This window comes from Bubalus bubalis, chromosome 8, assembly GCF_019923935.1.
Source record: "Bubalus bubalis isolate 160015118507 breed Murrah chromosome 8, NDDB_SH_1, whole genome shotgun sequence".
In the NCBI taxonomy this organism is placed as follows: Eukaryota; Metazoa; Chordata; class Mammalia; order Artiodactyla; family Bovidae; genus Bubalus; species Bubalus bubalis.
In genome coordinates this window covers 22,622,603-22,637,813 of record NC_059164.1, presented here as the reverse complement: position 1 = coordinate 22,637,813, position 15,211 = coordinate 22,622,603, and the positions used below count along the sequence as shown (strand labels likewise).

The 15,211-nt window shown below is 38.4% G+C and overlaps 1 protein-coding gene across 7 annotated transcripts in view; it reads left to right on the top strand.

The window, feature by feature from the left end:
• The window catches only part of DGKB (diacylglycerol kinase beta), an 885,919-nt gene that overhangs the window by 272,803 nt on the left and 597,905 nt on the right, over positions 1-15,211 (top strand). For all 7 annotated transcript variants that reach the window (XM_044946500.2, XM_025290923.3, XM_025290920.3 and 4 more), the window contains 3 exons: positions 4,172-4,289; positions 7,373-7,461; positions 7,544-7,660. In XM_044946500.2, coding sequence (XP_044802435.1) covers positions 4,172-4,289; positions 7,373-7,461; positions 7,544-7,660 — 324 coding nt within the window. The remainder of the gene's footprint in view (positions 1-4,171; positions 4,290-7,372; positions 7,462-7,543; positions 7,661-15,211) is intronic.

Sequence of the window (15,211 nt, the reverse complement as noted above, 5' to 3'; positions counted from 1 at the left end):
CATAGACTGTAGCCCACCAGGCCCCTCCACCCATGGGATTCTCCAGGCAAGAACACTGGAGTGGGTTGCCGTTTCCTTCTCTATCTTTAGAACATAATGATATTTATAACATTCCTAGTTCACTTGAGCACTGTGTACAATCCTGGAGGTATTTAAGGGGAAAAAGCTAAAACTTTACAAATCACTAGATTAAGAAATAGTTTTCAATATTTTCCAAAGAGCATTCTTCTCTTTGAAACTTCCTTTTGACTTAAAAGGTCAAAAGGAATTAAAAGGTGAGGAAGACCCTGATGCTGCTCTGAATTTTCCTGGATTTCATTAAACATTTCTCTGACGTCAGCACAGAACTGAACTACTTCATTATAAAATACAGTGTTTACTAAATATCAGGAATACATTTTTATTAAGAGTAATGTCTAATGATGGAAAAAAATAGAAGAACACAATTTTTATGAAATAAGCCATTTTAAATCTACAAACATCCTTCTCAAATCTTTTAACTGAAATGCTGGGATGTTACACAACTCAACCCAATGATGGTAATAATATTTGCTGTTTATGTAACACCAATCTTCTGAGGAGCTAAATTGACTTCACAGGTATTGTATAATGAAACCTCACAGCACGGTCTGGGTGAGGAAAGTGGTTACTGTCATTTTATTAGAGAGGAAAATAAAGGTGAAATGGCTTATCCACATTTTCATCAGAGGCCAGGAATCAAGTCTTCCAGATTAGCTCTTCATTGCTTTTTTAGAAAAATGAATTCCTTTCTATGACAATAAATATTTATTTGCAATAGAAGTACTAATAGGCATATGCTGTCCCTGCTGATGGAATATAGTAAGGGGCCCATCCTCCCCCGCCCCCACCAAGTTTACCATCTAAATAAGACAAACAAGACAAGACATGAAAATACAGAGTGTTGGAGTGTAATTTGCACTGCTGAGAAGTAGTTGGCTCCTGGTTTCAATTTCTTCTCTTGAAGTCACATACATATTTCATCCTTTGCATAGTTTGGCAATGTATCCGGCTAAGAGCTATAAAGCTATTTAATTTGTTTTTGGTAAAGCGTTTTATGTCTGGATAATGGATTTGTACATCAGTGGCAGCCTGTAACATGGCTAAGTGTTCTGATTGACAGAACACCCACGTTCAGACTTGTTTATTTTTTGATAAGGAAAATGCCAGCTAACTTAGTCCATATGTGTTCTTCCACGGGAGGAGGCTTATTCACATGGAATGGACACTCATTTAAAAATAAAATGACAGGGATTATAAGAACAGTCATACATATGAGAACTAAATTTTCCTTTCTCTTTTTCACTTAAAAATGTTTTTTAAGCATTGATCCTATTAATATTTAATGCTAAATTTATCAATATATTAAAAAAATTCACCTCTTAATCTTTTAGTATCAGGCTACCTGATTCTTATTTGAAAGAATAGAAAAATTTTAAATATAGACAGTTTATTATAAACTATAGCAGAATTAAGCAAATATATAAAGCTTTCCCACCTGGCCTTCCCAGGTGACTGGGTAAAGAATCCTCCTGCCAATGAAGAAGATACAAGAGTAACAGGTTTGATCCCCAGGTTGGGAAGATCCCCTGGAGAAGGAAATGGCAACCCACTCCAGTATTCTTACCGGGGAAATGCCAAGGAAAGGAGCCTGGCAGGCTACATGGGGGTCACAAGGAATCCGACACAACTAAGCACATGCTTGCTTAAAGCATTCCATTCATATAACAAAGATACTAGAAATCTTATGACTCAAGCAAACCAGAATTGGATTCAGAAATTACTATAAAAGCTATTTCTTAAGTTTTGGGGAAAACAATGAAACCCCATTGTCTTTAGATGTCCTCTCCATGACACCTTCTGCAGAAGTGCTTTTGTGGAGAGCTTGTGAGTCTTTTGTTGGGAAGATGAAGCTGAGTATTATCAAGAACTGTGAAGGTTCTAAGAGTTACCTACTTGTATGTGAACAAATGAACTTGCCACAGTTCTGTGGATGCTGGCAGAGGACATGAGTGTCTGGGTCAGAAATCAAGATTGCTCTCTCACCGCAAAGAAGCAGTAAGAGTCTCAGAGCTGATCTAGCTCTCCAGGCCTGCAAAGTCTCTTGGGGTGATGCAGAGGCCCAAGTAACAACATCAAAGCCGAGAACTCTCTGGCTTGGGGTAACTAAAGTGAAATGAAAAGTGTTAGTCACTCAGTCATGTTTGACTCGGCAACCCCATGAACAGAGCCCACCAGATTCCTCTGACCATGGGATTCTCCAGGCAAGAGTACTGGAGTGAATAGCCATTTCGTTCTCCAAGGGATCTTCCTCACCCATGGATCAAACCAAGGTCTCCCGTGTTGCAGGCAGATTCTTTATGGTCTGAGCCACCGGGGCTGAGCCATATTATCATATGCAGTAAACAAGCTTCCTTAACCTTTGCCTATAAAAGACAGATTATTTTCATTATATCAGACTGTAAGTAAACCTGCCCTCTGCTCTGGAGGGAGATATGTCTCTACAATGCAAGGCTGTACATTGTTGAAAGAGGACAGTTCTTCTGCTTAGAAAATGTGCAGATGATCAAGAGACCCATGGAGAACTATCTCCCAGGAAGCATTTTCATTAATGTTTCATATTATGATGCAAATTTGACATTTCTGGTTCTAATGTAAGAATTAGTTACTATGAATTTAATTGGGTGCTTCAAATCTGGTGGTTTATGTCTTGACTAGGAATGGGAAAAAGTGGTTAGGAAGCATTACTATTAATATTGTATTATTTAGAGAAACAAGATGATCGGGATATGTTTATATTATCTCACTCCCACAGAATTTGTATTAGTGACTCAGCGCATAATAGGTGCTCAAAAAATTATTAGGTCTGTGTGTTCCAAGAAATATGGCAACTTGATTGACCTGAAGAACCAAGACCTGCAGTGGTTTCTATAGAATCCCAATAAATGATGTCTAAAATTGATCTGAGTTGGATACAATTTGGTGAATGATGTACAAGGAGTACATGTTAATACAGAAAATGATGGTGAAAAAAGTGATAAATATATAGTAACTTCCTTTAATATCTTGACCTCCTTGTAAGGAATTCAAGAGATTTGTAAGCATCCTATTATTTTGTTTTTCTTCAGGGTTGGATGATGCAGATGTAATTAGGTATCTGATAGAGGATAGCTATTATGATATTATATAGAATTTTAGACGAATAAATGATAATTACAGTTTTGCCAAGATTTTGGATTAATTAAACTCAGGATTTTATTGTCGTAAAAAATGATAGAGATTGTTACAAATAAAGACAATAACAGTGTTAATATTTTGCCATTTTTTCCATGAAATTAAATTCATTCATATTTTTTATTTTCTTATAATCATTCATGTTTTGCAAAAGAGAAGTAAAGAAAAAATTAATTAGAGCCTTACAAATACTTATTTTTTAAAATTTAACTATTGGAGACATACAAAAATATATGAATGTAAATTATAACATGTAAGGAATCCCCCAACTGAAGCCTTAGAATACCATCAGTAACTTACTTTTAGGTCTTATGTTTTCATCCCATCCTACCCCTCTGCTGCTTTATAAGAAAGACCTGATCACCCTCATGAAATTTGTATATTCCTACTATTAAGCAAGGCTCTGGAGCTACCCTGGTAGCTCAGTCAGTAAAGAATCTGCCTGCAGTGCAGGAGACCCAGGTTTGATCCTTTGGTCTGGAAGGTCAAATGTTAATACATTCTGTCTAGACTTTCACCTCTCAGAATCTTCCACTCAAGAATATTTTTGTCTTTCTTTATTCACGTATTTGTTTATGGAATTGTCCTAAAAATAAGATATCCAGGTGAGGCAGACATGCCTCTGTTCTCAGCAGTGCTCAGTTGGGCTGACCGTGATGCTGGTTCGGGACCTCCTGTTGAACTGTTGACATTAGGTGAGAATCTGTGGGTTGCTGTAGCATCTGAGAGTTGTTAGCAGGATCTCATTCCACTAGAGCACATGTGTTTTTCTAGACTCTGTGGCGATCTTGCAGAAAGTCAGGGATGAAATAACAGATTGTCTTCAAATGCTGCCGTCCAGCTCTGAATTTTATTGGCATTTTCTTATTCCACTGTTTATTTCATTAAGTGAAATCTGTTTCTCTTACGTCCCGTGCAGAATGTGAAGGATGACGGACAGCATGTGTGGCGACTCAAGCACTTTAACAAACCTGCCTACTGCAATCTTTGCCTGAACATGCTGATCGGAGTAGGGAAGCAGGGCCTCTGCTGCTCCTGTGAGTATGTTTCCTTTGCCTGGACATCATCACCTCCGGTGAGGAAAGGTTGATTTCATGGCACAGTCCTGTTTGCAGACAGAGTCAAGAAATTAACCTGACCCTTCCTGTACCTATGATTTATGTCTCCCTGTAGTATGTTTCTGAAGGCTTAGGTCATTCTAGTTTTAACTTCTTTCATTTTTGGAAAGCCCTCTCCTTGGGAAAGGAATAAGGACATTTTCTAACTCACAAGCCATTTTCTTTCCACTGTAATTTAGTTTATTCATGATTCTCATTGCTTCTGCGAGTATTAGGAAAATTTCCACTGGCCTCTCATACTTATATCTTACATTTACGCATATTTGTCCTTTTTTCCCCAAGTTAGTTGCTTTATTCACATTGTTTTCCTATAATGAGCTTATTCCTTTCAGTCTTTTAAAAATAATTACATGATCGTGTGTGTCTGATGTATAGAATAGTCTTTTGGACTCTGTGGGAGAGGGAGAGGGTGGGATGATTTGGGAGAATGGCATTGAAATATGTATAATATCATATATGAAACGAGTCGCCAGTCCAGGTTCAATGCACGATACTGGATGCTTGGGGCTGGTGCACTGGGACGACCCAGAGGGAGGGTATGGGGAGGGAGAAGAGAGGAGGGTTCAGGATGGGGAGCACGGGTATACCTGTGGCGGATTCATTTTGATATATAGCAAAACCAATACAATATTGTAAAGTTAAATAAAATAAAATTTAAAAAAAACTTAAAAAAATAAATAAAAATAATTACATGATCAGTTTGCACTCAGATTAAGAAATCACAAGGAATAAAAACTAACCTTGTACCTCAGACACATGAGTTTTAATTCTATCATGGAGAAGTTCTTCATATATGGTTAACGGGTATTAGAATGCAAAGTTTTGCCCGTTCATGAATTGCGGCCATTATTTTTATTTCAGCACAGTTAACGTTGCAATGTTTATTTTCTTCTACAGAATACTGCCCACTAGAATTTTCAGATAATGCTTGCATCAATTTATAAAAGGCACTTAAGAATTTTTAAACCAACAGCATGTACTCCTGAGGAACTTTTGCATTCTGTGATACTTCTGCTAAAACAGGGGGAATACTGAGTCCTCCTCACTAAGGGTGACTTTGTCTTAGTCCAGCACGTTGTCCAACCAAACCCTTTTCTGCAGTGTATGTTCACTGAACCTGTCAGGTTTATTGGACACATCCCATTTTTGTGCATTTATAATAAATCTAATTTCTTACCTGGCTTCCATATAATACATACTTTTCAGATATTAATTTTAGCTAATGGCTTCTTTGGTAGCATATTTGGGAGAAGACTTTCAGATGTTTTATTTGACATTAAAAACCATATTTTAGGATGCTTTTAAATGTTTACAGATTTTGATAAAGTAACATAAAATTATGTCATACCACTTCAGAGGACTGTTTCTGGTGGCCACACTTAAGAGGCTGGTTACCCCATAACATTCTCCATGTACAAAAGAAGTAATTTATTTTCAAGGATTTATTATTTTTAAGGAAAATAATTTTTCAGAGTATTTTCTATTGATGGGAGCTTATGAAACAAAATGGTAATTCTCAAATAATGTGGGCAGTGTCATGTAAGAGTGAGAATCTTACTCACAAATTTTAACTGATAAGTGTAGCAAATGTAATATACAACATTATTACCATTAGGGAAGAGAAGAGTAACTATCTTTTCTTCCTCACTGTTGCCAAAGGGAGTCACAGATGTGGCTATTGGGGAAGAGTTTTACTATATAAGTATTATGTGAACTTAGTATTTTTTTCATTCTAATTCCATGCAGTGATTAATTTCTTTTTGTTTTGTTGAGAGAGCTACATGGTTGCTTTTTTACTTAATTTTTATTCCCTGTATTTATGCATTTGTTACTCTTAATTAAACCAGTATTTTATTAAAGAATATCTTTATAAGACCCTGAGTTATACTCAAAATCAAGCCATGTAGTAATTTACAGATGCCAATAAACTGTATATGTTGGCTTTATGTCACATTTTACACACACACACCCATATATATATTTGTATTTGTGAATATATGCATATTTGTGCTTAGTCGCTCAGTCGTGTCTGACTCTTTGGAAATCCATGGACTATAGCCTGCCAGGCTCCTCTGTCCATGGGGATTCTTCAGCCAAGAATATTGGAGTGTGTTGCCATGCCCTCCTCCAGGGAATCTTCCCAACCCAGAGATTGAACCCAGGTCTCCAGCATTGCAGATGGATTCTTTACCATCTGAGCCACCAGGGAAACCCATACATATTTGCATATACATATTAATTTTGTGTTTATACATGTATAAACATGTATATACAAAGATATACATGTGTATATCTTTGTATATGTGTATATATACACATTTGTACATATATATTAATTTTTGCATCTATATATCATAAATACATATATACACATGCACACACACATGCTTGCACACACACATACACACACACACCATATGCTGTCTAGCAAAGGTTTTTCCTTTTGGAGACAGATTGCCATGATGGCTATGAAGGATGAAGTTTAACTGAAGGCCTGGCATGTATGAGGAAATCTATTCTCTAGAAATAGACTAACCAGCTATTTAAGATTTAGATAAATCAATAGACAAAACAGCAGAAACTCATGGGCTTTTACTCCCATGCCTGCCAGCTGCTCTCATGCCTATACTCTGTAAAATATAGATCTTTTCCTTCTTACAAATGACACCATGCCATTTGGCAGTCATCAATTTGTCTTTAATATTTTTGTCATTTGGGAATTATTGTGAAAAATTTGAGTGAGGCCTGATTTAATTAAGCATTTCCTGCTATGCCATGATAGAAGAGTCTTGGTTTTTCACATGCATAATATTTCCTGTACTAATTGGCCTTTTGTATTCCATGGTCAAAACAGTAGACTTGGACTTTTTCTTGATGCCGCTGATTGGATTGATTAGGGAGCAGTGGCTATGAAACAAGGTTCTGTTAATGTCATTCTTTCTCTATAAAATTGCAATCTGGGCCAGGATGAGCTCTGAATCTGTGTACGTGTTTTCTTACAGTCTGCAAGTACACAGTCCATGAGCGCTGCGTGGCTAGAGCGCCTCCTTCCTGTATCAAGACTTATGTGAAGTCCAAGAAGAACACTGATGTGAGTGCATGGCCATGCTGGCTTTGGGAGTGTGTTGTTAATGGATGCTTCTTCTCATTGCAGTGCTCTCGTTCTGTTCTAGGTGATGCATCATTACTGGGTTGAAGGCAACTGCCCAACCAAGTGTGATAAGTGCCACAAAACTGTCAAATGTTACCAGGGCTTGACAGGACTGCATTGTGTTTGGTGTCAGATCACTGTGAGTAACATCGGAGAATATATCTCTTCCATTCACTCTTGATGAACACGCTGTATCCCACGCTCTCTGATGAGTCTTAGAAGGCCATCTTGACTTTTAGACTAAGTCCAAGTTAGCATAGCATAATGGGAGCCACTCATCTCATGTGTGGCTCCCAAAGGGATAAAGGTCAGAGTCGAATTTGACCTCAGAGGGTCCAGAATTTTAGAGCTAACCTTAGAGATAGTACTGTCATGAGGCTTTCAAACTGTGCTCTGTGGCGTTCTAGAAAGGTAACAAGGCACCGTGGCTGTGGGTGGGCAGTGAGCTTGGAATACTGACTGGGTAGAGCTCAGCTAGCTCTCTGCCCTGAAACTCTATTTTGGTAGAATTTATTATTCTACATATTCTATATTTATTTTGAGTATAGGATCGATCAGGCTTAAAAAGGGTAGAACCATGAATAATGTGATCCAAAGACTTAATTTTATAGTGAAGATACTAAGACCAAGAAAATTTAAGCAAATCATTAATGACCACACAGCTAAGTAGAGATGCAGGCGTGTCCGTATTTTAGTTCTTGATGATTCTAAGAACTCACTTAACCCTTCTTTACAATGTGTTGTTGCCTTACTCCTTTCATTAAGTCATAGATTGAGGGATCCAGGTATGGATGTAAATGCTAACCATTAATGGCATTGACAATGAAGAAAAGTCACTTGGTCTTTCCTGGGAAATCTTTGCACTCTCCCTGGCTTGCATAATTGAAAAAGCTGCTTCAAATAACTTCTGGGATAAACATATTTATTAGGTGGTACCTCTAGTATTTCATGTTGTATTTCTGGAAACTAATTACAATGCACATTTTTAAGAATAACCATTTTTTACCATTTAGTACAAAAACATTTATGGGGCTGAATTTTCCCCCCATTGACTTCGTTTTCTCTTTACACCTAGTGTATGGGTCATCTTATTTATAGGACAAATTGTTCTTGCATTGTGGGAATGAAACAGTAGAGAGCAGTGTATCACTTAAGCAAATAAGTTTCTGTGTAGTGTCCCTGAGCAGTCCTCCCCAACACACACACCATTTAAAAATTTTCGTAAGTACACATACACACACACACACACACACGGGATAATGAGAAAAACAAACTGTGACTTGTATTTCAAAAGTACAATTAAGTACTTTTTTTTAAATGAACACATTTTCTTCAATCATTTTCAGCTATTACTCAGTTAAATTATATTTACATTTGAAATTTCCTCAATTTTGAAAGACAGTTTTATTTTTTTGAAGTGATTGGGTATTATAATAAAACGTCTAACAATGATTTAAACTATACATGTGAATTACTTAAACATATTGATTTCTCAGTTTTAAGAAGACCATAACTATTTTATTTCTTAAAAACCTTGTGCTCATTAAAATATTAGTTTTCTTTTCTAAGCATCTATACAAAATTAAATTTTTGTTTCAGATCTTATGTAACTCTATTCCTCTTATTTTCCCCATGGAGTACATCTTTTGTTAATTATATCTTTATTTTACTGTAAACTGAAGTTGGAGAATATCAGAATTTTTTTCTTCCTTGTATTTCAAGTTATTTCCCATCATTCATACATTTCAAATGTGTTATTTTCTTTCCCATTTTCAATTTCTTTTTTTTTTTTTTATTGGAGTATAGTTGCGTTACAATGCTGTGTTAGTAGTCTCTGCTGTACAGCAAAGTGAATCAGCTCTATGTATACATATGCTGCTGCTGCTGCTAAGTCACTTTAGTCGTGTCTGACTCTGTGCGACCGCATAGACGGCAGCCCACCAGGGTCCCTCTTTTTTGGATTTCTTTTTATTTAGGTCACCACAAGCACTGAGTAGAGTTCCCTGTTCTATACGGTTGGCTATCATTAGTTGTCTGTTTTATACATGGTAGTGTGTATATTGGGGAAGGCAATGGCACCCCACTCCAGTACTCTTGCCTGGAAAATCCCATGGAAGGAGGAGCCTGGTGGGCTGCAGTCCATGGGGTCGCGAAGAGTCAGACACGACTGAGCGACTTCTTTTCACTTTTCACTTTCATGCGTTGGAGAAGGAAATGGCAAGCCACTCCAGTGGTCTTGCCTGGAGAATCCCAGGGACGGGGGAGCCTGGTGGGCTGCCGTCTATGGGGTCGCACAGAGTTGGACACGACTGAAGCGACTTAGCAGCAGCAGCAGCAGTGTATATATGTCAGTTCCTATCTCCCAATCCATTCCACCTACCCTTCCCTTCTTTTTATTTATTTATTTATTTTTATTTTATTTTTTAACTTTACAATATTGTATTGGTTTTGCCATATATCAACATGAATCTGCCACAGGTATACACATGTTCCCCAGCCTTCCCTTCTTATATCCATACATTTGTTGTCTATGTCTGTGTCTCTATTTCTTCTTTGCACATAAGTCCATCTGTCCCACCGTGTATTTGTGTTAATATACAACGTTTGGTTTTCTCTTTCTGAATCATTTTAGTCTGTATGACAGTCTCTAGGTCCATCCACGTCTTGGCAAATGGCACAATTTCACTCCTTTTTATGGCTGAGTAGTATTCCATTGTCTACATGGCCCACATCTTCTGTACACATTCCCCTGTTGATAGACACTTAGGTTGCTTCCACGTCCTGGCTATTGCAAACAATGCTGTAGTGAACATTGCAGGATTTTTTAAATTGTGTATTTAAAATTTGAACACTATAAAACTACACACTACCTCCTTTCCTGATATAAAAGCTTTTAGAGATTTTAAGTTTCTTTATTTGACTCCTCTTCTTTTTCCCCTATTTAATATCTTCTGCCTTTTTCATTCTATGGGAATTACTCTCCTCAGAGTTACCATTGCTAATAGTGTCTTAGTGATAATCAAAGCATCTTGAAATGTTTTTCTTGTTTTATATTCCATTTTGCTTTTCTTGTTTTCTTTTGTTTCTTGGTTCTGACACTGAAAATTTACATTTCTAGCCCCATAAATCTCCAGTTATACACTTATTTTTGGTCTTGATCCTGGTCCTAGTCTTATAAGAAATTAGGCCTTTCTTTTTATAGGAAAGAAGACATTGTGTCTGAATAAATTCTGCTGTATAATCTGAGGATTTCAGGTCCAGTTCAGTTCAGACAACATGATCTTAACATCTTACTCTTAAGGTCAATGTGTACCTGAAGATGACTCTTTGTCACTACAACAAAGCACGATAAAAGCTATAAATGTCTTCAAATCCCACCTTCTACTCAGAGCCCGGGCTAACAGGGAGCATGGCAGGGTTTAATGCAGAGTCAGAGAGGAATGGAGCTTCTCAGGGTGCTTCTTAGCTTACTAAACTCTCCCAAGACCTGAGGCTTCTGGCTAACTTCAGCTTTATTTGCTATAATCCATGATCTCCAGGGTTCTGTGAGTGTTTGGTTCATGAAACAAAACTCAAAAAAAAAAGTTCTCATGTTTCCAGAAGAAAGAATATATATATATATATGCACACACACATATATATATAAGCTTCTTATACATAGCTTCAGCTTCAGTACTCTTTTGGTGTTTTAACATTAAGCAATTATATGAATATATTTATTAATTTATTGATTATCTGCCTAGGTTAAATAGAACATATCTGCCTCTGACCATTTCTATATTGAGTATGATCTATACTTCGTTCTTGAACTATTGTATGAAGATTTCAGTTTAAAGTTGATCTGGTCTTGACTGACACACTCCTGATAGCCTTTATTTTTAAAAAATGTTTATTTATGTATTTGGCTGCGCTGACTCTTAGTTTTGGCACATGGATCCTTTAGTTGCAGCATGTGTGATCTACTTCTCTGAAAAGGGGTTGAACTGGGGGCCTCCTGCCTTGGGAACATAGAGTCTTAGCCACTGGACCACCAGGGAAGTCCCCTGCTTGCCTTTAAACAAACTGAATCTACTTTCTTATGTCTTGATGCTTCCCAGAAAGTGCTATAAATATAGTAAAGAGCTAGCAGAAGCTGTGAAAGTGATGGGATATGCACCATCAGAGCTGAGTGTTAGGGAGGCCTATCTGAATGGAGTCTGCATGGAATAGATTGTAGAGAGAAACAAAGAGAATGAAACCTGATTTCATTTCAGTGGTTTTACAAATGCTATCACTTCCTTTAAACATAGGGCTTTGACAATTGCTTGAGTCTTAATTTAGTCATAAGTTAGACTGACCATATTCCTATAAGTGTCTCTGTTCAACAACTAAGGCAGTAGTTGTATAATCTTAGACAAAGTTTATACAAGCTTTGGCCAGTTTCTTAATTGTCAAAATGGATATAATGATACCTATCTTGTAAGACTTTTTTATAAAAATTAAATGAATTTTTAAAAATCTATATAAATATGTTTAGTGCAGAATCTCATACATAATAATGCTTGCATGTGTGCTAAGTCGATTCAGTTGTGTCTGACTCTTTGCGACCCCATGGACGGTAGCCCATAAGGATCCTCTGTCCATGGGATTCTTCAGGCAACAGTACCACAGTGGGTTGCCATTTCCTTCCCCAGAGGATATTCCTGACCCGGGGATCAAACCCGAGTCTCTTAAGTCTCCTGCATTGGCAGGCATGTTCTTTACTTCTAACTCCACCTGGGAAGCCCATACTAGTGCTTCAAAGTGAAGTTGCTCAGTCATGTCTGACTCTTAGTGACCCCATGGCCTGTAGCCTACCAGGCTTCTTGGTCCATGGATTTTCCAGGCAAGAATACTGGAGTGGGTTACCATTTCCTTCTCCAGGAGATCTTCCTGACCCAGGGATTGAACCCGCGTCCCCAGCGTTGTAGGCAGACGCTTTACCGCCTGAGCCACCAGGGAAGTGCCTGGTGCTTAGTGATCGACAATTACTTTCACAGTGAAGGCTAGGTAAAATGCCGTGTGTGTGTGTGTGTGTGTGTGCATGCATGCTCAGTCATGTCTGACTCTTTGAGACCCAGTGGACTGTAGCCCACCACACTCCTCTGTTGATGGAATTCTTCAGGCAAGAATACTAGAGTGGGTTGCCATGTCCTCTTCCAGGGGAATCTTCTCAATCCAGGGATTGAACCCACATGCCTTGCATCTCTTGCATTGGAACGCAGATTCTTTACCACTAGTACCACCTGGGAAGCCCAGGTAAATTGTCATGTGGGGGCAGAAAGCCCAACCTCTGGCTCACAGAGGGTACTCCATGAATGTTACTCAAACCATCTCTCTCCCTTCTGGAAGGAACTCTAATTTCCCAGTCTAAGAATAACACCTGCATGTCCTAAAAGCATTCAGAAACATGTGGTCCTGAATATCACTAAAGCCTAGACTAAGCTGATTTATTTATATTCACAAACTCTCTTCTATGAAACATAGTAACATCATGCTTGCAATGATTGGAAATAGAGCTGGAAGTCAATCTCTTATCCTTGTCTTTCACCTCTATCTCATATATTCAACCTATCACTGAGCCTCTAAGTTTCCTCCTTAAAATATCTCTCTCAGATTTGGTTTTTGTCTTCACCATTCACAGCCCAAGTGCAAGCTCTTAGCACCTCTTAACTAGATTAGAGTCAGAAATCTTGGCTTACCTCCCTAACAGAAGGTACTTTTCCTATAACACAGGCTGCAAACCACCTCCAGAATCAACTTCTGAAAATACGGTTTTGTTATCATATGCCACCTTTGGCAACCCATAATAGTTCTGTGAAAATAAATGCAGCCCTCACCTCTTCCTACCTCAACCTGGTTTTCATTTCCCCAAATATGAGAGCCAAGCCTAAGCGCATGACGTATGTAATATTCCCCTCCATGCCCAGGCCCTGCTATAAGTTGAGTTTGTCTGTGGACAGTTCCCAGGGAAAGCCATGCTTCACCCTTGTTATTTAGCTCACCTTGCTTTATTTTATTTTTTAGTATTGTTAAAAATTTTATTTGTTTATTTTTCTGTGTTTTGGGTCTTGATTGCCACATGTGGGCTTTCTCTAGTTGCGGCAAGCGAAGGCCACTCTCTAGTTGCCATGTTCGGGCTTCTCACTGCCGTGGCTTTTCTTCTTTGCAGCGCACAGGCCCTAAGATGAGTAGGCTTCAGTAGTTATGGCACATGGGCTTAGTTGCCCCATGGCATGTGGGGTCTTCCCGAACCAGGGACTGAACCCGTGTCCCCTACATTGGTGGACCACCAGGGAAGTCCCTTGCTCACTCTGATTGTCCTGAATGCACCCAACTCAAATTCTAACTACACTTCAAGAACCAAATTAAGTTCCGTATTTCCCTTGAGATTTTTCTTGACACTATATGTTTACTTTTTCTGAATACTTTCCAAACTTTTATTCCATACCAAAGGAAGACTGAAATGCTGTCTAGAACTGTCATATCTGCATGCTAACATTGTCTACACTGCTCGATCACAGTCTTATCCAGCTCCAGATCCAATATACACCCTGGATCACCCTGCTGCTACTGCTGCTAAGTCACTTCAGTCATGTCCGACTCTGTGTGACCCCACAGACATCAGCCCACCAGGCTCCCCCGTCCCTGGATCACCCTAATCACCCTAAATCTTGATTCAGTGCCGAATATAGAGGATATCCTCAACAATTTCACTTTCATGACAGGTATCCTTTTCTTCTTACTGCTAAATAGTGAATTTTAAATGTATGACTTAAATTGTCTTTTTTTAAAAAATCCTGTAATCCTCAAATATACATCAGGTATACAAGTGTGTGTATACAAATACTTAAAGGTACAAAAAAGTATTAGTCGCTCAGTAGCATCCAACTCTTTGCAACCCCAGGGACTGTACACTGTGAGGCCCTTCTGTCCAAGGAATTCTCCAGGGATGAATTGGAGTAGGCGGCCATGTTCTTCTTCAGGGGATCTTCCCAACCCAAGGATCAAACCCAGGTTTTCCACACTGCAGGCGGATTTTTACAGTCTGAGCCACCAGCCACCTTTTTATTCAGAACCTGTGGATTCTTGATGTTACAGAATTTTGCCATCATTTAGATAAGAAAGTTAGGCTCTTAGAACTGAGTTCTATCTCCTTTTGTAAGTCTCACCACTTAAAAATGAAAACAGGAAAATCCTAAGAAAGAACAATATAAACTGCCTTCTAACATTTAGGCAGCCACTTCCCTGTGCTTTGCAATTCCATCAACTGGGCTGAATGTCCTCATTGCTTCTTTTTTCCTCCTCTTGCTGACATTCTCTGATCCTTAAGATATCACTGTTTAATCACTATTATTAGAGAGATGCAAATCCAAACTACAGTGAGGCATCCCCTCACACAGATCAGAATGGCCATGATCAAAAATCTACAAACAATAAATCTTGGAAAGGGTATGGAGAAAAGGGAACGTTCTTGTCCTGTTGATGGGAATGCAAATTGATACAGCCACTGTGGAGAACAGTATGGAAATTCCTTCAAAATCTATGAATAAAACTACCATATGACCCAGAAATCCTACTACTAGGCATATACCCTGAGGAAACCAGAATAGCTAAGACATGGAAGCCATCTCGATGTGAACAGATAGATGAATGGATAAAGAAGTTATGG